The following is a 25,871-nucleotide window of genomic DNA, read 5'->3' on the forward strand; positions in this document are numbered from 1 at the left end:
GGCGCAGCGCGCGCACTCCCATTCGGACGGCGGGGACCCGACGGCTGCGCCCCCGCGCTCCCCGACTCCGGCCCAGCGCCCACCGGCCAGCCCGCCCGCCCAGCCCGCCGCGCACCCCGGGCTCCCGATGGCGCCCGAGGCCGGGGCGGCCCCGCGCGCGCGGTGCCCGCTGCCCTGGGCGGCGCTGCTGCTCCTGGCGGCGCTGCTGCCCGTCGTGTGCCCGGCGGGGGCTCCAGGTACGCGCAGTTCCGGGCGCGGCTGCCGGGCTCTCCGCGCCTCCTCGCCGCTTCTCTGTCCACCCTTCGCGCGTCACCCACCCTGCCTGTCGCTCCGGGGACCGCCGTCCCGCTCTGTGCTGTGCGTGTCAGTGTCACTAACCTGTGCGTCTTCATCGCTCGCGGGTCGGGGAGCGGGGTCTGGGCACTGGCGCCGCGCGCGCGGGAGGTGGGCGCGGGGACACCGTTGGTACCCGGGGACCTCCGCGCTCTCGGTTTTGACTTTGCCGTCGAACGCGCAAAGTTCTGGAGACTCGAGTTCTGGAGGCTCGAGCAGTGTAACTTCCCGGAGAGATTCAGGCAAAGGGAAAAAACAAACAAACAAAAAAAGAGAGAGTGAAAAGCGACCCCTCGGTGGTGATGCTTTCCTTCGCCCAGAATTTCCCCGTGGGCATCTGTCTTTCCCCCAGTTCACCTGCCCCGAGGTAGGATTGCCCGTTGGAAGGTGGCATTCGACAGACCAGGGGGGAGGCAGGGAGAGGGAGGCAGGACTCTTCTAGAAGGGCACTCTTCTAAAAGCTGCGAGCTGTCGCGGGGCGGTCGGGTACCTCGGTGCCCAAGCGGCAGCCGCGCCCTGACGGAGGCCAGTACCTCCCGGTGAGAACTTTGGAGCTGGGAGAAGACATCGGTCTTGAGAGCGGAGAGAGAGGGAAAGTGGGGGAGCCGATCTGGGAGAAGCTCCCCCTTCCCCAAAGACTGAAGTTGGAGATGGGATGGTGATGTGAGCAGCGCTTTTGGGAAAATGCCCGCGGGCCGGTTGTCAGAGTTCCTGAACGTTTCCTGCAGAAAGAGATACGTTTGTGGTGGCGTTTTCACCCTTAAGCCTTTGGCGGCCCTTGTTCCCACCTCCTGTGCAGGCATTTTCACACTTAAAGCGTGTGGCTTTTATTTATGCCATCAGTTTGCAGGAATCCAAGAAGTCCACGTTTTTGTTTGAGACTGTTCACTCCTGGCTGGGTTATAAAAATTCAGATGTGACTCCAATGAGGGCTACTTGCTTTATGATGCTGTTTAGTGTCCCCATAGCCCTTTTGTACAAGGGGAATGGGAGAATGTTGGGGGAGGGGTGTCGTGTTGTCGTTCAATTCTTTTTGGTGGGTCCATCCTGCATAACGCTCGGGTTTATGTCACATGCTGGGATGCCAGAGGCACGTCTTCATAAAAGGCAGTGCTAGTGGTGGGTTTTGTTTTCCTCTCTGTTAGCAATCTCTAGGAAAGCATTCACGGAATATGTGGGACAGTGGTTCACAAGAATACAACTATTTTAAAGCCTTTCAAATTCCCCACCTACAACCCATGGCTTTTTTTTTTTTTCCTAAATTAAAATTTCTGAATGTTGAAAGAGTTTTTGTCTCAGAAAATGGGCTGGAGCTGGAAGTAATGCTGAACCGGCTTCGCGACGATTCCACCTTCATTCCTGTTAGATCCCGCTGCCACCTGCCCAATGGGTTACATTTGAGTGCGTCTGGACTCGGGGTTGTTTGTGATAGCTTCAGAAATGCTTCTGTGTTCCGTGCTCTTCCTTCTCTTGCTTCTGCTCCGTAAATCCACTGAGCTGTGGAATGTGCAGCCTGGAATGCTTGCTGGCACTCTCTCTTCTGTGTTGACGTGGGATTTGCAGTACAGTGATGATCAGACTAGAAGTGGACGAGCACATTTCGAAACGAATATTTACTGCATTGTAGGGAAACAGAAGAAGGAAAGAAACAGACATCATCTGCAGATAGCTCCCTGATGCTGTGAAAGAAATCATGGGGCACATAATTTATTTCATCTGCTCCTCTGGAAGGCTTCCTGTCTGTCCTGCTGGACATAGCTCCAGTCACCTCTGCAGACTTGTATTCTGGGTCTGACAGCAAGGCCACGGGCGCACTGCTCCTGCTCTGGCTGAATCAGTGCATGGGCCCAGCAAGCTGCTTGAGTCAAGCCTCCCCCTACTCTCCAACCTTTGGGGGCCAGAATCCCTGTAATGAAATCACCCAGAGCCACTTTAGATGGCAAAGCATCACAGCTCAGAGGGGGCTCTCCTTAAAACAGAGGTGATTTGCGGGGCATGCTGAGGATCTATATAAACTCTTTAAGTTGGTGGTCAATTAATGTAAAACAAAATAAGCAGGCAATGCCTCCACCATCCATCCCATCAATAAACTAACATGCAACCCTTAAAATTATGATGGCACTTGCCAGTCTGATAGGATGCATTTCTCTAAAAATGTGGGGACACACACACTCACATACATTTACAGCAGTTCCCTCAGGGTGGTTATGGGTGACGTGACTTTGCTTCTTTAAAACTTAAATATCCTTTCAGGGACTCTGCCAGGTCAAAACTATTTTCAAAGTAATACGAAGATACTCTTTGCCCTTTTTTTTTTTTTTTTTACCGTGTTGACATTGACAGCAAGGGTGAGAAGCTTGGTGAGTAAAACCGCTGGTGCTTTAGTGTGAATCAAGGCAGTGGCACCATATTGTACTCGTAGTCACTGAATTTTTTTAGGCCTTTGAAGTGCAGTAAAGCTATGCCAGTTCCAATGAAGCGTGTCCTGTGGCAGCAGTAAAAATGATTCATTTTGCCAACTCTCTACCCTTGAACGCATGTCTTTTTAATATTGTGTGTGAGGGAACAGGAAAGGGACATAAAGCAGTTCTGCGAACTACCCAAGTTCAGTGGTAATCCTGAAGAAAAGTTCTTATGCGGTAGCTTGAGTTGGGAACTGAACTAGCTTCTTTTTTCATGGCACGCCATATTTACCAGAAAGAATGACCACAAACTTGGGTGTTTGACAGACATCTTCTCAAAAATGAACAAAGGGGCCTGCCACTTCTAATAGGATAACTGATTGTATGTCTTGCTGGTGATAAAATTTCAACTTTCTAATGAAAGAATTTTGCCAAGTCATCTCTAACATCGATTGAAAGCTTCCTAATACTTAAAAACTTTTCTAATAATATTGATGGTGATATACATGAGTGTGATGTTTTAAATATTATCTTATAAAAATGTCTCAGCATACTGGGTGCCTGGGTGGCTCAGTTGGTTAAGCGTCTGACTCTTGATTTTTGGCTCAGGTCATGATCTCATGATCTCATGATCATGGTGTGTGGGTTCGAGCCCTGCGTTGGGCTCTGTGCTGACAGTGCAAAGCCTGCTTGGGGTTCTCTCTCTCTGCCCCTCCCCTGCTCTGTCTTTCTCTCTCTCTTTCTGTCAAAATAAATAAATAAACTTAAATAAAAGTCTCAGGATATGACCTGCATAACCAGGTGAACCAGTAAATCTAAGTGACCAATGCCGAGTGTTACAAAATCTTGCCCGGCTAAAAGATCCGTCCAAAGTGCAAGATAGCCCAATGGATTTTTCATGTAACAAAATGTGAAAAATTCTTGAGATGGTTTCAGATTCTGTATCACAACTAACCTTTAAGAAACTGCTACTTGATGAGTTTTGGTGTAGTATCAAAGATTTTCCAAACTTACTCATAAGGCTTTTAAAATACTTTTCCAACTATAGATCTGTGTGAGGCTGGGTTTTTTTCAGGTTCACCAACCAAAACAACATATTTCCATAGACTGAAGGCATAAGCACATAAGAGATCCTGCTGTTTTCTATTAAAGAGATATGCTGAAGTGCAAAACAATGCCATTTGTCAATTACTTTTTGTATTGGAAAATGGTGATTTTTCATAAAATCCAGTTTTTTAATGCCAATATGAAATGGTTTACTGCTGCTATTTTAAAATGATTTAATACATGCATAGTAACTTGTGCCTAGTTTTAATTTCTGGTCAGTAGATAGCATCAGATAAAACCCACATAAATATAAATCTCTGTGAGAACCTCGTTAATTTAACAGTAGGAAGGAATCCAGAGAACAGGAAGTTTGGCAACTGCTGGTGTAGACAAGGGGAGTAATTCCAAAATCAGGATGCCTGGGTCTGAGTCTCATGGTGTCATTCACATGCTGTGTGGCCTTGGGCCAGTCAGTCTCCACTAGTCCAACTGAATGGAAAGATACCTTCCATCTCCAGAAGCCCTCAGTGACTTTCTTGTGGCCCAACCTACACCCAGCTCTGTAGGGTTTCACTCCTTACTTCTGTCCTCTTTGAGAGGAGGAGGTGAAATACCCTTTCCTTTTATCTTGTGCATTGGAGCGCACCCAGATGAACTGTTTAATTCATCAACTGAACATGCAATTTGTTACTGTTGAATCAGAGGTTGTAAAAGAATTGCAGGGTGACAATTCCTGTCATTGAAAAATTATCCCTGGACAATTCCAGAGCATTGTCAATATGTCTAACCAAGGCTGTTCATATCTCTAGCTAAGTCATAAAGGCCCATTCCCTGAAAACAGGCGGGGGTGGGGGGGGTGAGGAGTGTGTGTGTATGTGTGTGTGTGTGTGGGGGGGTAATTAGTTTCTTATTTGCTGTTGTAACAGAGTACCACAAATTTAGTGGCATAAAAAAACACAAATTCATTATCTTCTAGTTCTAGAAGTCAGAAGTCCAAAGCGGGTTTCATTGGGCTAAGATGAAGGGCCATGTTCCTTCTGTAGGCTCTTGGGGAGAATCTGATCCTTGTCTTTACAGCTTCTAGAAGTGCCCACATTCTTCTAGGGGCCCCTCCCAGCAGTCCCATGACTCTGCCCCCACCCACACATTGCAGTTTCTGACTCTGACCTTCCTGACTCCTTCTTTCACTTATGAGGACCCTTGTGGTTATATTGGGCCCACCAGGATCATCCAGGATAATCTCGCCAGCACCAGGTCCTGTCCTTCATCACATCTGCAAGGTCCATTTTGCCACATGAGGTCACATATTCTCAGGCTCTGGGGGATTAGGACATACACATCTTTGGGAGCTGTTATTCTGCTACTGCAGGGGTGAGTGGGCAGTGGGGGGGGGGGGGGGGGAGTCTGGAAGCAAACATTCCAGGAAAGACCCCATCAGTCTTCAGATAATTAGGAAGCAAACCTCTTTCCGTTGTTCCCTGTGGAACTTGGGGATTTCTTAAGTTATCATTAAACTTCTTATCAGGGGATTTTATTTCAGTTTGGAAATACAGAGGCAAGTATCTAAAGCTATAAAAATAAAGGAGAGAAAAATATGTATCTATTTACTTGTTAATCCATAAACTGTTTATGTTAGAATACATTGGAACCTGAAACTCTGGGTGCCTTTGAGGAGAGCTGGGTAGCTGGGCCAGGGGCGGATATTGCTTATTTCTTTTACTGGTTTCAGGAAGCACATATTGGAGCTTTTGGATCAGGGTATTGATGAGCTAACCTCTTCGTGTCTCTCCTAGAATTTAACCTCGTCTTAGTTACAAAGAATGTGAATTTCATTCTGTTTTGGGGAATTGTGTCATTATTGATTTTTCATTAAGGAAATTTCTCCAATATGGGCCAGATGGTTAAAATGTAGACATTTTGAACACAGTTATGTTTGTGCCGCTGAGCATTTAGGGGACGTCCTGAGGAAGACCTTTTCCTCGGCAGCGCTTGCGCTTCGCGGCCCTTAGAGGGCGCTGCTGGCCTGCTGGCGGCGTTTCCACCGCCCGCGGGCCCTTTGCATTGGCGCCGGCAGCTGTGGCTTTTTCAGAGTTAAGAAAATTAGGACAAACGTGCTCTGGGTTTCTCTTAGTGTTTGCCCTTGTTCGGTTTTGCTCCTCACTGAAGCTTCCTTCAGACGTTAAGTCAGGAAGGACAAATCATTAAGAGTGGAATTGAGTGCTTCCTAGTAATTTTCAACTGACCATTGGTGAGGAGGAATTTGAAGCCTACAGTTAAATCCGGGGGTGGGGGGGAGTGTCAGCAACCCTTTAGCCCTGGGGGTCCCTGGTATTTCTGCTCTTCCTCCAGAGCTGCGGCAGCTGGAACACGGGGGACTGGAGGGTCACTGGAGGAGAACGCAGCCTCCTGAGCGCTGCGGGTCCGTTTCGAATGAGTTGATGAATCAGTTTCTCCCCTTTACCCTCCGTGGATTCTCTTTGTATCTGGGGAGTAATGCAAGTTCTAAGGCAGATTTGTAAGTCTAGCAAAATAGCTGGACAGCTGCTAGTGTCATTGCTCACAGTTTTCTGCCTCGGTCTCCTCTATGTGGAGGAAACGATTAACTTGTAATGTCATAATGGTATAACCAACACAATTCCATTTTCACTTTACGTGGCATTCTTAGGTATGCATTTTAATTTCTTTTTAATAATAACTGGCAGTTAAAAGTGCCACAGAGTCTACCGTTTCTCCGTATGTTATTTCATTTGATTTTCACGGCGACCTCGTGAAGTTGGTAGCACCCTCACCTCACCACGAGGGAACTGCGTTCAGAGGAGTTAACTGATTTTCCCAAAGTCGGTCCTGTAGTCTGTGGTATCCCAGGATTTGGACCCCCGTCTTCTGGATCCACATCCTCCGTGCTTCCCGCAGACTCTCCCAGCTCCCATTTGGATGTTTGCTTAATTTCCCTTGTCTTCTTTCTTCTTTAAGCTGGTGGTGGGAACTGGCACCCGCATTTCTGATTTGCTCAGAACGCCCTTGTAAGTCTATGCTCTGGTGACACTGCCGTTGGCTATTGGGAAATGATCCTGTCACACCCCAAAGCGTATTGAGCTCCAGTAGGGCTTAATTTCCGATGAGCCTATTCCCTATTACAAAATATATTTGGCATTTGGGTATAAGCATGATCTTCATTGCAGGAAGTGTCTTTCCTCAGTGGCTCCTGTTAAAACGTGCCCTTGAGATGAGTGTTCTGTGTCTGGTTTGTTACAGAAACACTTCAGTGTTTAGTACAGTGGTTCTCTGTGATGCCTGATCCTTATGGTGGAATCTGTCGGCCTTGTGTTGTCACTAGAAGGTTCCCAGAATTCAAATTTGTTTACAGCAGACCACTTAAATCAGAGAACAGTGCTGACAGATGTTACGTGTTAATCTCGGGGGTTGACAGATCCTCACCTCTCCTGGAGGTGGTAAGACTGTAACAGCATTATTGTTAAGGTGTTTGGAACTTCTCAGAAAGAAGTGTCCTCTAAATGCTGGGATTTGTGTTTTAGGGATTATTTTGCAGGGTCACATCTCTTCACCCGCATCCGCATTCACTTCACCTGACCCACGTGCTGGCTTGTACTGTGTGAACTTGGGCAGGTCATGACCCTGTGGGCCTGTTTCTCACAAAGTGACAGAACGGGACTGTAGACATGGCTAGGGGCCCTTCTGGCTCTAATTTTGTGTGAGTCTCCATCTGAAGGCCATCCATCCATCCATCCATCCATCCATCCATCCTTCCATTCATTCAGTCAGCAAGGGTCAATGCCCAAGCGTCAGTGCCCAAGCATCAATGCCTGTCAGACACAGGGATACCAAGTCCAACAAACACAGTCCATCTGTCCAGAATGCACAGGCAGAGAGGGGGTGGGGAAGAGGGTACACACAGTGTGGTGTGTATGAGGGCAGTCCCTGGGGGGAATCAGACTGGAAGTCTCGGACAGCCATATTTGAGCTGGGTTTTGAAGACGGGTGTGGGCATTAGTTAGAGAAGGAGGGCAAGGAAGGACATTTCGGGTGGAGGACCACCATGCGGTGGGTGTGAAGGCTCAGAGGCAAGGGGCATCGTGACATGTGTGAAGAAATGTGAGTTTTCTGGTGGCCCCTGCAAAGTGACCCCTTGGGAGAATGGTGGCATTCAGGGCTGGAAAGGTCAGCAGTAGGCAGGTTAGGAAGGGCCTGGAGTTTGACCATAGTCCAAAGCAGTCGTGGCGATTGAAAGGGCATCCACAGTGGGAGATTGCGTGGCCGCTGAGTGGAGGACGGTGCAGGAGTCGGGCCATATGGGGGGGTGGTTCTCTTATATCTGCTTATTTTTTTGAAGCTTGGGGAGTTTCTTCATTACATGCTAGACCAAGCTGACAGCTCCTAACTACTGTCTTTACTTCCAGTCCTATCTGAAATGTTCTAGAACAATCCCATTTTTAAAAAAATATTCATTTTTGGGAGAGCACAGCAGGGGAGGGAGAGAGAGAGGGGTCAGAGGATCTGAAGCGGGCTCTGCGCTGACAGGCTGACAGCAGCGGGCCCAGTGGGGGCTCAAACTCACGACCTGAGATCATGACCTGGGCCGAAGTCAGATGCTCAACCGACTGAGCCACCCAGGTGCCCCTAGAACATCCCATCTTGGAATGGGTTCCAGGTTACCATGAGTCTCATGCCTTCACGTGTGGGCAGGTTGGTAGACTTCATAGTTAAGATGGGAGTACTGAACGTCAAGTGCCTTTGGGGTTGAGGGTGGTTCTGTGGACAGAATTCAGTGTGGTTTCCAAGGGAAAAAAACCGTGGATAATTTTAGGAGTTCGTGGCCGTGGTGGCGGTAGGTAACTTGGAACTGAAATCGATGGGCATAATCTATGCAGACTCTTGGAGCCCAAGTAGTGATGCTCCGCCCTGAAGGTCACCCAAGCATCCCCTCGTTTCAGGGTCTGACAGCTGTCACGTCGTGGACAGGTGGTTGGTTACAGCCAGCCGACACAGACTGGGGAGGAGCCCGGCTGTTCCTGGCACAGGGGTGGACGGTGGGTCCCCTAAGCGTGGTGCTGTGGCTGGACCAGCTGGCACCCCAGTGAGCAGTCCCGGCAGGGTGCACAGCGATGGCTAATTGGGGGTGACAGCACGGTTGTCTTCTGGTGACTGACAGTCACTGCAGTCAGAAACAGCAGTGCTGGGCGGGGGAAGAGGCCAGGGACCCTGAGCGTCTCCCCTCTGAAGCAGCGACCTCAGCCAGGCCAGGCGAGGGCGGCCGGGGCAGGCTGTCCTTGTGTGGGGTGGGGGAGTGGCTGCTGTTGGCAGGGCAGTGGCGGGGAGGACTGCCTTCTCAGGGGCACCGCAGCCTCCATCCTCATTTTGTAAAATGGTATAAAATCCCCTACTGAGATTAGGGTCACACTGTGATGGTGCCACCTTGTAAGTCGCCACACGGACACTTCCACCTAGAGAACAGAAAGCTTAGGTGAGCCTTCCCCACAGTGACACCAGTGTGGCCTGTTGCACTCGCTGGGGCTCAGAGTGCTTTACGTGTTCATTTATCACGAGTCTTCTGTGGCCTGCTCTTTCCCCAAGCACAGGGGTCAGGGGTTTGCACTCCACTGTAGGCCTAAAAGACTATTTCTTAACAACAGCTTTTTACTTTTTATTTCTTCAAAAAAAATTTTTTTAACGTTTGTTTATTTTTGAGAGAGTGACAGAGGGTGAGTGGGGGAGGGGCAGAGACAGAGAGGGAGACACAGAATCCGAAGCAGGCTCCAGGCTCTGAGCTGTCAGCACCCAGTCTGACTTGGGGCTCGAACCCACGAACTGTGAGATCATGACCTGAGCCGAAGTCGGACGCTTAACCGACTGAGCCACCCAGGTGCCCCTTAAAAATGGCTTTTTAAGGTGTTTACTCAGGTAGTTGTAGTCACGTGCAATTGTAAGAAATAATGCAGGGATCTCAGGTGTCCTTCACCCAGTGTCTCCCTAAGGTGACCTCTTGTGTAACTATAACACAGTGTCCAGCAAGAAGGTGACGTTGATACAAGCCATTGACTCTTCCCATCTCACGAGTGTTACGTGCTTGTGTGTGTGTTTCTACGTAATTTCGTCACGTGTGTAGATTGTGTGACCGCCACAGTCATGATGCAGAACATTCCATCCCCGGACTACTCTTTTATAGTTCATCTTCCTTCTTCCCGTCCACCTCAGCCCTTGGCAACCACTAACCTGTTCTCCACTTCTATAATTTTGTCATGTCAAGGATGTCATATGAATGGAACTATACAATGTGTCACCTTTTGTATGGGTAAAGGCCTATTTTTAAGAAGTATGTTTGGGGTGCCTGGGTGGCCCAGTCGGTTAAGCATCTGACTTTGGCTCAGGTCATGATCTCACTGCCTGTGGGTTCAAGCCCCACGTCGGGCCCTGTGCTGACAGCTCGGAGCCTGGAGCCTGCTTCAGAGCCCCTCTCCCTCTGCTCCTACCCTGCTTGCCCCCTGCCCCCCCCCCCACCTCTCTCTCTCTCTCTCTCAAAACAAATAAATATTTAAAAAAATAAGGAGTATTTTTGCCCATTCTGCTTGAGATCACTATAATTAGCTTGCAAGTATTTTTGCACACACTGAGATACCATGGTATATAATTTGGCATAGTGGCAAAATACTGCCACCGCCTGGTCCAAGCCACCTTACCTGAATTATTGCAATAACCTCTTTACTGGTGTCCCTGTTTCTGCCCTGTTTCCCTACATCCTATTCTCAAAACAGCAGCCACAGTGATTCTCATGACGTGTGAAGTCACAGAACCTTCTAGTAACTCCCCATCTCTCTTACATAAAAACCAAAATCCTAACAAGTTTTCAAGGCTACACATAATCATCTTCTATCCCATGCCCTCCCTCACTGTCAGGTCCAGCTACTTGGCTTCCTTGCTGGTCCTCTAATGTGCTAGGGACCTTCCAGCCCCAGTGCCTTTGCACTTATGTTCCCTCTGCCCCAAAACCTTTCCATAAACATCTATGGGTACATTCCTTACTGTCTTCAGATTCTTTATGCAACATCTCACCAGGTCTTATGTGACCACTTCCTCCCCAATTTAACAGTGTAACCCTATCCCTACTCCCCAGTGCTTCTCACTCTGGCTCTATTTTTCTCCCCAGCTTATCCCTACCTGCTAGGTCATGTATTTTGCTTTTGGATTTGATAAGTGCCTGTTGTCCTCCACTGGAGTATAAGCTCCACAAGAGAAGGATATTTTGTTGGTTTTATTCACTGAAGTCTCTTCATTGCCTAGAATGCTGCCTGCACAGAGTAGGTGCTCTGTAAATATTTGCTGAATGATTGGATGTGCTTTCTTTGGTATTGATTTTACATGTGCTATAAATATATTGATGTACACTGACTAACAACAGCAGGATACGTGGGGTCGGGGGGTGTGGGACAGTGTCCTGCCCACCTGTCTCCATAGTCCTGTGAGGTCAGCCCTCAAGTTTTGAAGAGTGTTGGCTTGTGTTGGAAAGTCCCTCTGCAGCTGGAGCAGAGAATTACATTTACTAGTTTCCTAGGGCCACAAACTGGGTGGCTTTAAACAACAGAAAATTTATTCTCTCATACTTCTGGAGGCTGGACGTCTGAAATCTGTAGGTCAGGGTCACACTGTCTCTGAAGGCTCTAGAGAAGAATCTTTCCTTGCCTCTTCTTTGTGACATGATTTCCAGTACTCCGTGGTGTCCCTTGGCTTGTAGATGTTATCACTCCATTCTCTCGTCTCCACTGTCACATGGTCTTCTCCCTGTGTCTTCTTGTAAGGATACTGGTCATATTGGATTAAGACCAGCCCTAATCAAGCATAACATCATCCTAACTTGATTACATCTGCAACAACCCTATTTCCAAGTCACATTCACGGGTCCTGGGTGTTAGCACTCAACATAGCTTTTGGGGAGACACAGTTAAACCCACAACACATGGTGTGCCTCTCAACACAATTCCTTTTCAGTAGATGAAAGAATTCCTGCAGCTTCTAACAGTGGGGGCCATAGTTGAGCCATAGGAAGACATGAGGCACTGTGTTGTACCCTGTGTTGAATTGTCAGCCCACATTCTGAAGACCTACGCACATTCAGTAGGCCTAATTCATAGGTCAAGCCTGACTCCATCCTTCATTCATAAAGTAAGTAATTAATTAATTAACTTGGATCTTCTATGGCCAGTGACTATGCTAGGCTCTGAGGCATGTGGTACAAAGAAGAAGTCGGGATTGATGTAGCAATAAACAATGGCATTGAGTGTGTGGTATAGCAATATAGGATCATCTAGTACTTTCTAATCAACTTTTACTTGCCAGGTATTGTGTTAAGTTCTGAATGTTTTTACATTAGCATACATAAAGTCATAAGATTAGCAACAGAAATTAGCAAATTTGTGTGAGGACTTTGCCTGATGGGAGCAGTTTGATGTTGACTCGATCTACATTTTTTTTCCTATTCGATAAAATTTGGGATGCATCACTGTCTTTCTCTTACCTGGATTGCGGTCTGTTCGTCTCTCATCGAGATTTCTAGGTGACGAGGTGAGGCAGCCTTGCTCTCCTACGAATGTCCAACTTTCTGACATTCCATATGTTACAGAAAGCTGCCATGTTCTTTTTCTGTTATAACACATGTCTGGGCCCTGCTCTGTTTTTTAACATTTCTCTACCCTACCCAACGATTTCCTTCTGTTATTTTCTGATAGACTGGGAGAACTGAAGCCTCTTCTTGTGGTTAATAACTCTCGGAATCCACATAGGTACCTACAGACATCTGAGCAAACGACAGGCAAGGGGAAGAGAAAAGAGGGGCAGAGGGTACTATGCCCCCTGACCTCCCTGAAACCTGGGCTGATCTTATTTTAAAACTGTGCTATCACCATATTTTTATTCTAAATAGTAAGAAGGAAGAAGTCCTGGAGATGAAACACAGGATATTGCCTGAGCAGATTACATGTCTGTCTTGGGGAACATGAGGGTTTTGACTTAGAGTCTCTGGGATGAGTTTAATGGGGTCCACTGATGCTCTGAAATTGTAATACATTTTGATTACAGGAAGCAATTCAGAGCATTCTCAGAGGTAAAGGGTAGGCTGTGTTGGAGTCACAGATTAAATGTCCTCTTAGAATCAAAAGTACTGACCAGTGCTCACACACATGGGGGAAATCTCTGGCAAAGGCCCTTCTTGAATGCCACCAATGTCATACTTTGTTCTCTTATCCTTACTTGAGAAAGACTTCCTTCCCTTGCCCTTCGGAGCCCTGATAATGTGTATTGTTAGTAGCACACAGGTGATATTAAATGTCTGATACCCTTACTCTTTTACTCATGTGCTAGTAGAGTGCTTCCCTCAGAAGACTGAAGACACTGCCTTTCTTACATACTTGTGAATTTATTCACTGGTATTCCCAGGGCAGCACTTGCATAGTAACTCTGCATCATCGCCCAGTTGAGGAACACATTCATAGAAATTTACCTTTGAAGGTGGGGGAATGTGTTGGGATTTGAGTTAGGTAGACATGACTAGTTACAGAAACTACTCACGACCATTTTAGGCACAGAATAGATAGGCAGATTGAAGAGGGAAGTTGATCAGGTTACCTAAGTTTCCTTTCAACTCTTAAGATTTTAAAATTCATTTCAAAGACTATGTCTTAAGATTGAGGAAAATGAAGACCCAAAGCCCACTCCTGCTAGGTGAGGAGGGAGAATTGGTCGAGAGGTCCCAGGTACTAGGAATCATGCTGGGTCCTTTTCTATTAGCCAATAGAAAATTAATTGGTGACACGAGCCCCGCACTGTGCCTCTTCCTCCTCCCATGTGTGTCGAGTGCCTTATAGTTTTCTTTCACATTTGATTCTTACATCCGTGCTTTGAAAGTAGCACTAGAAAAGGAAGTTATTAAGTTTGATATTTTCAGAAAGAAACTTTGGTGGCATATTAGCTTTGTTTTGATGTTTTGAATGGGGGTGAACCTGTCCAAATTATAAGTGAAGAAAAATGGGCTCTTCTCAGCATTTATTTGACTTGGCACTGACAGATATTCCTTACTTTCTGAAAATCTCTCTATTTCTGTCTTCCATGATGCAACTATTTTCCAGTTTCTCCTCTTTATAGCTAATATTTCAAATTAAAGTGTCTTCTTTCCAGTCATCCTTCACACATCTATGTTCTTTGGGTTCTACTGGGGATGTCAAGTAGACTGTTGGACACACTGGAACTCAAAGGAAAACCCAAGACTGGAGTTATGAATTTAGCAACCATCATTGTATGGATGGTATTTGCAATCATAGAAGTAGATGTGCTAACTAGGGAGAGAAGACAGCGGGGTGGAGTGGGGGCGGTGCATGCAGAGAAGAGGGAGGGCCAGAGGTTGGACTCTGAAGTACTCTAACATTTGAGTTCTGGCAAAGGAGACAGATGATGTGGAAGATAAACCAGGGAGGATGGTGTCCTCAAAGGCAGATGACTGTGGGGTTAGAGAGAACAGGAGAAGAGGACTTCTAGGAGAAGGACTCAACTGTTGTTGGAAGTAGAATAAATCAAGGACCAAGAGATGAAGGTTTGGCAATATCGACTCTTCTTAATATTTGTAATAGTTCACTCAGCACAATGAGCTCATGTATCGCCATGAATTCTGCTGCCACTGATAATTTTTGGTTTTATATATTTGGTTCTGACTTCTCTCCAGGCTTACATTTATCTCTTTTAGTTATAACGGCAGCTGATAGGCAACAAAGAATAGTGGAAAAGCATGGTCTTTGGTTTCATGGTCTTTTGGTTTAGCCACTGTAACTTACTAGCTGTGTGCCCCTGGGGAGTCACTTAACTCTATGAGACTCAATTTCCTCATTTATAAAAATGGGGATACCAAAGCACATTTGATAAGGTTTTTATGGAGACTAAAGACCTAATAGTTGTGATAGCATAGAACTCTTTTTAATCACCTCTGGGTCCCCAGGGCCTATCTCAGAATCTGACACATAGTAAGTATTCAACCTATGTCTGTTGCAGAAATAAATGAAATGACTGGCGCTTACTACATGGGTATACAACAAATGTTCATTTTCTTTCTTCTTTACCTCTCTATTTGTTCTTGATCACAAATGACTCCATTGCAAAACCTAAAGTCCTTGCTCATTAGGCGTGTTGAACATTTTTTTCCTCTTCATTGGTAGATTGTTTGCCTATGTCTATTCATAACCATGAGGTGATATCTGAAATATTAATTTTTAAAATATTAAAGCATAATGTAAAATTATTATCATTAGCAATCTGGGTTGTCATTGAGTCCGGGTGGTTGTTGGCTTCTGGTCGTGTCTGCCTCATATACTCTGTTTCATACCTGCCTCTGCACAACATTTGCTTGGCTTGTCTTCTAAGGGTATTTTGCAGGGAACTTTCCGAGTAAGATGAGTGGTGATTTCAGTGACAGTAGTGCCCAAGTGTTTAACATAGTTAGACAATGACTTTCACATTTTGGGAAAAGGAATGAATTTTCAGGGAGTTTTTTTTGGCTGGCGTGTCAGGCAGTTTATAGTAGGCTGAGTTTAAGCTGGACCAGCAAACAATGGTAATTCTTTGAGAAACTATTTCTCAGTTGCGAATTGAATTTGAAGAATGTGCAAAAGATCCCACAAAAACCTGGAAAGTACTGGTGTCTAGTAGGATCTCTGATGCTGGTCAACAGCAGGCATGAATCCTGTATTCCTTTCCAATCCATAGGCCTTTTCTCTTTGGGGTCCCTTGTTTTCTTGTTGTTATTATAAATAAGCAAATCTATGGAATCCCTCCAGTTCCACTTCCCTAAATCATTCTGGAAAGCTGGTGGTTTAGATGGGGAAAAATTCTTGTCTTTTCTTTGAACAGTAGCTTTTGCTTACATTAGTTCCTGAATAAAATGGCCAAGACCTTTAAAACTTTAAATCCTAATGATCAAATCCTGCCAGCTCTGTGGGTTAAGTTTACTCTAACTTTTGGCTGCATCATTTTCTGGACAGATGTACTGACTCAAGTCTGTGGCATACAAATAAAGCACTGACATTGTCAAAATTAAATTTCCAGAGAGGATCCCTTAAAAACAACAGAAATAAGTTAGTTAAAAAAAAAAAAAAAAAGGCAGCTCTCATTTAGAAATCAAGGGAAAAAGTGACTTGATTTTATGGATCCAGTAATGATGATACCAGGTAGCAATGGATTGGGTTGCTGATAGCACAGTATCTGATTAACAGTGGCTAAACAGGCAAGAAAATTGTTTATCTCACTCATCAATAAACTCAGGAGCAGAGAGGGTAATGAGGGACCCAGGATCTTTACATGTTTTCCAGTTGGCCATCCCACGCCTTCCCAGTATGTCTAGTTGGACATACTCAGGCTTGTCATTTCATGTTCCAGGATGGCTGCCGCATCTCCAGGTGTCATGTTGACATCTCAGAGTGGGGAAAAAACAGGAAGGTATGAAAGGTCAAAAGCACAGGAGAGCAGATCCTGCCCCTGTATAATGCTTTCCCGGAAGTGATAGTAACTTCCTTGTATGTGTCGTTGGCTAGAATCAATCACATGACCACCCTTAGCTACTGGGAAGGCTGAAGGGTCATGAATATTTAACATCCCAGTTTCTATTGTGGAAGAAGGTGAAGGAGGAAAAAGCAGCCAGGAATGATTCTTGGGTACCCAACCCACTGTTGACCATTTCTGAATTCAGTGCAAGTTCGAAACTGTTATAAATTAGTTGGGAACCTGTACATTCTTGAATGAGACTAATAAAAATTCAACTTAAAACATCTCAGGAGATTCTTGAGGGAGAAGGCAGATTCATTTTAAGAGTGTTCTTTGGGCTTGAGCACTTTGTTTTAGTTTTGCCACTTGCTGCTGGTTTTGAAACAGAATTCCTTGCTGCTTCTTTTTGTTGTCCATTTTTGTATTCTTCCGCTTTATAGATCTTTCCCAAGGTGGCTGGTGAGGAGGAAGAAAGATAATTGAAAGGGAATAATATGAAGTAAACTATATTAACAAATATTCTGACTTTCTCTGTTCACCCCTTTTTCTCCCCAAATACAAATAAACAAGGTAGACTCTAGAACATTCTAGGCAAAAATTTCCCATAAGAAGCCATTAACCTTTGAGGTAATGAGATGGTATTTGAATACAGCCTTTGTTTACCAACATCACAGGACTGTGGCCGCATTGAGGATGCAAGTGGCCTTGGGTGGGAGGTTGGGGGCCATCTCCTAAGGAGAAAGGGACAGGGGAAAGAAAGTGCAGCCCATACAACATTGGGACTCTTTCCTTGGGAAGTTCCTGTGAGCTGGCAGGAATGCCTGGCAGCCTAGGGCATGACCAGCTTATGTGTGGCCCCTACCCCTGCCCCGGGGTGCAGTTTACTAAAGCCACATATGAGGATTGCCTCTTTCTGTGACATGTGGCCACCGGAAACTCATCCCGGGGAGAATGCTTGCACAGAGGCAGATGAGGGTGACGGTGGCCCTGACTGTCTGGAAAGGATAGAAATGGTCTCAGACAAACTCTACTGAAGTGTAGCCAGTGGCTCAAATTTTGAGATTTGGATGGCTTCATCATTTGGCTTCTTTGAGCTGATGGAGAAAAAATGTGATTCACAATTGTATTCAGTGACCATCTAGTGCCCTTATAAGCTCATTGGCATGTATGCATGTGAATTTGGCCATTTAGTCTGAATAAAATGATGCTTTGTTGTGATCAAAACACTGGAAAGTGCCCGAGGGTCTGGGGACAAGGGCAGGGAAGTCAGGTTTAGCTGAGGCTCGGGAGAGGTGAGCAGAACACACACTGAACCTAGTGGCTTCCCTCCTCCCTCTGTTCATTAGGAAACTCTGGGAGTGTGAGTGGCGGGGGTGCTCCTGCCGCACGGAGAGAGGCCTGGGGCATTCTGAGTCTTCTGGTTTCTCACTCCACTTGTATACACCCTCAGCAGGTAAATGGGACAGGACACGTTGGCCACGGGGTGGAACCCGGTTACATGGGGTTACATCGTGACAAGGGGAGATGGATTGGGTTTTGAGGAATGTGAACCAGGGATAAGGTCTGGAGAACCCTGACTGCCCTCCATCTCCCCAGGGACCCAGGACATCTGCTTGCCTTCGTGTTTCCCTCTGACGTGAGGACAGCGCTGTGTGGCTTCCCTGTGGTGGGGTCAGAGGTTCTGTTTGCAAAGTTCTTTTGGCTCCCTGGGGTGTTTTTCAAGTTTAAAGACTCCAAAGACCTAGACTCCTAGACTTGGGTTTTGTTTTTTAAAGCAGTTATCCGTACAGAATCGTGCCAACTGTGGAAAACACTTTTATTAAACCCCATTCATATTGTGAAATGTCAGAAGAGGAGCCAGGCCATTATTTTAACACTCAGACTGTGTCTACCCAACCCCAGTCTTCCAGGTGGAAAATGCAGTCAACCATATGTAGATTTTACTAGTGTCAGTTTTACTTCCCACCATGGCAAATGAACCTGTACTTTCTGCTTTTTTATTCTTGATTTTGTTGTTGTTGTTTGCTTTTGCTTTTTGTTTTGTTTTTTTTGAGGGAAGAGCCATAATTATTTGGCAAATATAATTCCACCCATTTGACAAGTTATTAAAACTCAGTCAGGCATTTCAGTGTTTTGCCCATGTGTTGCCAACCATCTGGATATTTCTACATTTGTGAATATTCCTGTGCTGTCTGGTATCTTATGGACAATAGCTGAATTTTTCCACCTTTTCTTGGAATGATAGTCTCAAAGTTTTAGACCACGTTGATTTCCTACCCCCCCAGTTTACATCCTGACCTTTCCTGGCTTATCGATTGGATTTTTGGTCAAACATTCATGGTTGCAGTGAGAGCTGTGTTTTCTTCATTTCAGAGTCTGGGAAGTATTTGGCGGTTTCCAGTGGAAAGTAAAACTTGAATTTCAAACAAAGATGAAATAGGGAGACTTACATAAACACGAAGGTTTTGTTGCATTAAAGAACAATCCTTGGTATACTTACGAAATAATTTTAGAATTTGGGGGGTTTTAAGAGACTCGTTTATGTCGAAAAGTTCTTAACATTCATTTGGAAGTTTCCTTCTTAACCCAGGTTGTCCTCTCCGGCTCCTCAGCATTGACTGCCAGACTGGGTGGGCTGCATGAAGCGCTCAGCTAGGAATGGCAGCTGTCCCTGGCTGGTATTTGCCTTAAAATTTTTTGGGGTGTGTCTGCACCCTGGCAGCCTTTTGTGACTAAATGTACTGGCTTACCGGGGTAGCTTCAGAAAGTTTTTTTTGACTTTCATAGAGGATCTTGATTAACCTATCAGGGTTTGACTGCATGTGGCCAAATCCCAACTTGAACGAATTTAAATCCCAGAATTCATTGCTTTGTGGAGCTGTACCTTTGGAAGTGCAGGGATTGAGCTGGCCTTAGGGGTTGAGCCCTAGAACCCAGGTTCTAACAGCCCCCAGACTCTCTCTCCATCTCTTGGTGTCTTCTCTGTGTGACATGAGAGCTGTCACTAGCAATTCTAGGATGCTCCCTTCAGAGCCTTATGACTGGAAAGCAAAAGCAGTGCCTGGGTTCCAGCTCCAGTTAAAATGATTCCAGTGGAGTCTTCTGAGCCATCTGGACTCACATGAACAGAAGTCTGTTACCAGAATTGGGGGAGGCTTCACTGGATAGACAAAAGTGATATGTATCCTTTACAGAGCACATTTTGGATTTGCTGCCTTATAGAAATTTTAGGGCCTTGGGGCTCCTAAAGAATTTAGGCAAGTGGAAGACTTTGAATTAGAATCCACATCAATCCCAGTAAAAGACGGAAGAAGCTGTAGTTGCCAAGGGAGCCCTGGCCTCCTCTGGGCCCTTGATGAATGTCCTCTGGCCGAGGCTAGACAGAATAGGAAGAGCAGAAAGAAACTTAGATTTTAATTTCTTCATATTTTAAGCTCTGAGACCAAGAAGGCTTCACTCTTGGACTCTAAATTTTCCTTGAGAATTTTGTAACAGGAAGGACTTATATTGAAATCGGGATATTTCATATTGCTGGTATTGTATTATCAGAATACCTATCATTTCATCTCATTGCTTACACTCTGGTGGGCTATTTTGGACAGCATGAGTTGGCAGAATATGGGATTGGGAAAGGACAGGCAGGAGTGGATTTTCAGCTTAGAGGTCAGCATGGCTTTGGAGTTGGCTAAAGAATGAACCCTCCTCCTTTCAGAGCCTTTTGGGGGCTGGGGGAGATCCCTATCTGTAACCCCAGGAGGACACATGGTAGGACAGTGGTTGGCAATGGGGAGGCTCCTGAAGGTGGAGCCGGTGGTCCTGATCCTCACTCTGAAGGGGCAGCCACAAGTTGACCTCAGGGTAATGGTCATGCCCAGTGGGGCCAGGTTAATGGTCATGCCCAGTGGGAATAGTCTTCTGGGGAATAGTCTTCTGGGGATGTTAAGGGGACTTCCATTTTCCTCTCCTCATGTTTCGCTTCTGGCCTCTCTCCTCATCCTGTACCCCCTTTCCTCCACGAGACTTGCTGTATCTGAGGGGTGAGTGGAAAGAGCCCAGTCTCCATTGGCCTACTTTCTCTAGTCGGTGACAGTAATGGGTTAGAAGACACAGACATGTGAGTTTCCTCTTCGGGTCTGCCTTGCCACAGGCTCCATTCCTGCTTCCACATGGGAGGGTCCTGGGTTGTGGCTCAGGCCTGTTGCTTTCTCCCCACCTGTGAGGCAGCGGCCCTGAGGGGTTCTGCTCCTAGGCTCAGCTCTCCCTTCTGTGTTCACCTGAGGGTCTGGAATTGGAGAAGAGAGGAAGACAGAAAGCATGATGACAGTCACACATCCGATCCACCCTCTTTAATTTAACCTTATCAATACTAAACCTGTTAGTTTGATTGTTTGCCTATGTAGAGAATATAATGAAGTCACAGTATGACTTTTCAAAAGTAGAACAAAACAAAGAAAAAAGCAAAACAATATTTTGGATCCAGAAAGGTTCAGTTACTGTTTTTAATCACAGTCTTCAAATCATGATTTTTTACATGAATTGTGTCCATTTTGGATTACTTTTTACCATTGAATCTTTTTTTTAATGTTAATTTATTTTGAGAGACAGAGAGAGAGAGAACAAGTAGGGGAGGGGCAGAGAGAGAGGGAGAGAGAATCCCAAGCATGTTCGGTGGTGTCAGCACAGAGCCCAATTTGGGGCTTGAACTCATGAACCGTGAGATCATGACCTGAGCCAAAATCAAGAGTTGGACACTTAACCACTGAGCCACCCAGGTACCCCTACCATTGATTCATTTTATCAATTAACTCTGAACTTTCCATCCCTTTATTCTGAGAAATAGCCCTTGACAGAATTCCCTTTCTAGGAATATACGTATTTTCATTCGTTGTGGCTATGCCTGTACCCTTAAGGATGGTTGGTGATGTCTGAACCAAGATAGTGAGAAGTGAGATACCGAGTTCACTTTGAACACGTTACATTTGGAACTCACATGGGACTATCACATAGGCAGTAGGGACTGTCAGTCTGGGATGGTTAGGCCAGAGCTAGACATCTGGAAGTCATCAGTTTTGCTAGTAGTTGAAGCCTGTGTAGCATCCTACACTCCCCTACCCAAAACCATCCTAGGGTGGACCTTCCTTTCTTCTTTGGAGCCCAGGCCAGTTTTTTTGTTGTTGTTGTTGTTGTTTTTTTTTTAGTTTTTTTTTTTTTTTGGTTTTTTTTTTGTTTTGTTTTTTTGCAGAGCCTTTAGGTCTCTCATGGGACAAAGGGTGGTCTGGCAGTGAGATAGGAATCCTTGAACAGATCTGTACCTAAAGTGAGACCAAATTGTGCCTTTAGACTCAGTGGACCCTCCTTAATATGTCTTCACTATTTGCTCGATCTTCCTGGTCCTTGAAGGTATTTGGGTTGGATATCCTTGGTTGATCTCATGAGTCTAAATCCTGCTAACATCTTTTTCTTCAATCCATCAGCCATTTAAGTGAGAACCAGGCATATGGTCAATTGTGGTGTCAAGAAAGATGCCAGAGTGTCAAGGTGAGCAAGGGGCAGGTGAAGAGTTTTGCCCCTGTCCACTATGAGAAATGGGCCCTGCAGATGTTGGTCAGGCCAGCCTGCCTTGGGAACCTAGCTCTGGCATCCCAAGGGCATTCATCAGCCCTGGAGAATCCCTTGAGGTCACTCTGCAGAAGCTGAAGACCTTCTAAGGACAGACATTACAGAGCCATTGGAATTTTGGTATCTATCCTTGAGCAGAAAGGGATCCATACTTTGACCCTTGAAGCAAACTGGCCTTCTAGAGCCCTCTTGGATAAGACCTGATGTTTGGAGCTAGACCAAAGGAGCAACTCTAGGTACTGACTGTGCCCTTATTTTCCATTCCTGAACAAACCAGTAGAGGTCTCATGGGAACCATGGCTCAGACATGTCTAGTCTGGCAGTGGCTGGGAATCTGAAAGATCACCAAAATACCATATGCCACTTGGTACATGGCAAAATATTCTTGAATGTGGGTAATGGTTACTGGCACAAACTCTGGAAGTGGCTTTGTCATGGCATGAAATTGCTTCCGTCACAGCAGACTTTAGTAGCTTCCTTCTTCTGTCTGGAGCATCTTACCATCTGCTCTATTCAAAGACAGCCTTGAATGGGGAGAAAAGGGGAAAGACATGGACAGGAAATTCTTTTTTACTTAACCTAAAATCCCTTAGGCTGCAGCTTAAGCTCATTTCCTCATTTTGCATCCTGTGGAGAAGAAAAAAACAGCTTGTTGTGGCCCTAACCTGTCGTGCACGCTCTGTGAGATTACCTCCCAGTGTTCCCTCTGTTGGGCCATATAATTCCTGTTGTGTTGACTTTGGGTTTTTCCTTTGTCCTTTTTAAAGAGGCAGCTCGTGGGACACATAGCTTTAAAGAATATACCCAGTACCATACGTCCTTATCAGGCAAGAATACTGAAAACTATTACAAAAGGTCACGTGCTCCATTTATCTAACAGAGGGTGGTCTATTATAAGATTCTAAGAACACTTAGAATAAATGAGGAACCACTTTGTCATATTGCATCTTTGTACTCCCAGAATGTTGATCCCACAGCACAGAACCAGAATGCAGTCTGCAGTCCTGGAAACCAATTTCAAAGTCTTTATGCCTTTACTTCACATTTAAGGAAGGAAATCAGGTGACCTACAAAATGATCATCAGGAATAGAACATATTGGCATGTTTCTAGTCCCAAGAAGAAGCTTTCTGTCAGGTAATCCAAGTGTATGCACATTGATTTGTGCTGCCTGGACTGGCTGTTCCTTAGATAGATGCTGATTTGATGAGTTCACTGAGAACTTGGGCTCAGGGAGCTCTGGGTGGGGCTGGAATGACGGACAAGATCACTTTTGATCTAGGGTCTCTCTTCTTCTCTTCCTCCAGTTCTTTCTGAGGAGGGTACAGATGGTAGGAAGCATCACAAATGACATCAATTTTAAATATCAAAGTTGATGAGAATCCAGGGGGTGAAAATACCTGCTAATCAAGCCACCGTATAGTTTGTTTAACTGTCCCAGTTTGCCTGTGCTGGGGGGTAGGGTGGGAGGAGGGGTGATGGTAGACTGGCCTCAGGCCTTTGGAAAACCTTACATTCAGGATTGATCTTAAGGAGATTGACCCTAAGGCTGCTTTGAAAGTATGGTTCCAGGTCCCCCAAAGGTCTTTGTGTTTACAAACGACCTTCATTAGGTGACTCTCTAAGGCCTAAAACGTTGCTATTAGAAAAGTCATTTGGTCTCAGGTTTTGTCCTAAGAGTGCAAATATCCCTGAGAGAGTACCTCGTCCACTTCTTCCATGCCTTCAGAGAGAGGGAGGATGAGGACACCCAGCACAAGGTGCCACGACTGGGGTGGGGCAGGAGTGCCCCCCCGCCCCGTCCCCATCCCGAGGGGAAAGCAGCATGGTGGAAGAAATAGTAATCACAACTACAACTACGGAGGCCTTATCTTTTTTAGAAGGGGGGTTTCACTGGCAGTGATCACAGATCATGTATGGGCCGGAGCAGATTCTGAGGATCTGGGAGCTGTGGGGGGAGGGAGACCTGGGCTTTAGAATGGGACAAAGCAGGGCTTGCATTTGGCTCCCCCTGGGTGCAGCTGTGTGACTCTGGCTGAACCCTAACCTCCTTGCTCCAAGGCCTTCTTTCCCCCTTCTGCAACATGGAGGGAGTTATGTGTGTTCTCCCAGGTTATGTGTGTTCTGAGCGTCTCCTGCAGCATAAGTGGGTGCTCAGAGCCGTGCGTGGTGGACGGTAGACAATAAATCCCCTCTTCCTATCCACTGAACTCTCCCATTCGTATTTACTTTAGAGCAGTTGCACGCACCATATGGCCTTTTTCTCAGCATACACATGCTGGCTCAGGCAGTTATCAAGTGGAGACACACTGATGGTACTTGATCATTGGCAACAGGAGAACAAACAGACTCATACATGGACGCGGTTGGAGGCTCTGATTGTGTGAGCACAACGAAGTGAGATTCATTAGGTTTTGGCAACCCAGAGGTATTTGCCCCTTGCCCTTCTTTACTTGTGCCCCTTACTGGAGCTCCTTGAAGGTTTTGAGTGTTTCCCCATATGCTGGGCTGATGCAACCATTTGAACATGGATTCTTGCGTGAGTTGGAAATTCATCTATGCTGGGTCCAAGGGTAGATGTGAGGCAGAGCCGGAAAGAACAAGGAGTATGTTTATAAATTGTTCTTCTTTTCAGATACCGGTAATGAAAGTCCAGCATTTTCAGGCCTAGGCGGGTTTGTGCTAATTGAATCACGAGTGCCCAAGAGAAGATGTGACAGTGTTTGGGTTTCACAGGCCTCTTGTTTCAGCTGTGTCTGTCCGGGATCTAACTTTTCTTAGATTTGGAATGGAACCGTAAAGAAAAATGTTATTCACGCAGTCATTGATTGGTTTTCGTCCTTGGGAGAACCGCCCAGCCGTGAGCATCCCTTTGCAGGCTTTGGAGACCTCGCTTTACTCTTCCACACCTTTTGGTCACTATGAAACAGTGGATTCCTGGAACTGATTACTGCCGTTGGGGGAAACACGGAATGCAACTAGAAAAAGCTCCTTAGTCAGATGGCAGAGGAGGAGGAGAGGTTTCTGGAATGAAGCCTTGGGAAAAATAAAGGGAACCGAGGGAAGGGAGCCCCAGTCCTCTGGCTAAGTAAGTCCTGGAAGGTTTCTTGTGGGTGAGGCGGGAGTACGTGAGCATTATTGAAGAGTAGCCGTGATTGCTAGTAAATGCGCAGGAAGTCAACCCCTTGCCGTGTGTACAGTCTCCTGAACTCAAAATTCCACACAGAGTACCAGGTTTCTTTTCTGATTTCTCCCATCCTGACACCCTCATCTCTGGAGCTGGGGACGGGTTGCTTTGTGGGTTTCTCTTTGTGCCCGTAGTCGGACAACGTGCTTTTGTCTCTTTCTCTTCTGCTTTGAAATCATCATATTCATTCTGTTCTTTTTTACTCCTTGGATTTCTTTGAGTGGGGTCCACGAGTTCTCCCCTTTTCTCATCGTGTTCCTCCTGAGGCAGCGGGGAAGTTTTGGGGTATGTTAGGGTCATCTGTGCTTCCTGTGTTCTGAATTTTCATCCAGTATTAAAATCACATACTAACCAATCCACGTGTCATCATGAAACACTTCTTCCCCTTTCTTTTTCCATGAGGTTCCAAATTCACTTTTCTTAATGTTACTAAGTTGAAAGGTTTCCAGGTTTTTTGACTACTTTTTTCTTTCCTGGGAGTGCCTGGCATCACTGAATAAACAGTTTCAGATCCAAATTTGCCTAAATTTTATTTGTGTGAATGTTTAGCATGTGTTTATATTATGTTATGTGTTATGTGTTAGGATCCATTACGGTGTGGGCTGAGAGATTTTGTTTGACAAAATGTTATGTCTCATTTGGGTTATTTTTGAAAATCTAGAATACTTTTACGGAACCTCAGAACTGAAGAAACAAATGGAATTGTGCTTCTTAATAACTTGTTTTTCCTCTTCTGGGACAAAATATGGAGAC

At 45.7% G+C, this 25,871-nt stretch overlaps 1 protein-coding gene across 1 annotated transcript in view; it reads left to right on the plus strand.

Moving 5' to 3' along the window:
• The first annotated feature begins 11 nt into the window (after positions 1 to 11).
• The window catches only part of FNDC1 (fibronectin type III domain containing 1), a 106,593-nt gene continuing 80,733 nt past the window's right edge, over positions 12 to 25,871 (plus strand). Inside the window, exon 1 of the mRNA XM_049654526.1 lies at positions 12 to 236. Within this exon, the coding sequence (XP_049510483.1) occupies positions 128 to 236 (109 nt within the window). The 5' untranslated portion in view covers positions 12 to 127. The remainder of the gene's footprint in view (positions 237 to 25,871) is intronic.

This window comes from Panthera uncia (genome assembly GCF_023721935.1).
Source record: "Panthera uncia isolate 11264 chromosome B2 unlocalized genomic scaffold, Puncia_PCG_1.0 HiC_scaffold_24, whole genome shotgun sequence".
Classification (NCBI taxonomy): Eukaryota; Metazoa; Chordata; class Mammalia; order Carnivora; family Felidae; genus Panthera; species Panthera uncia.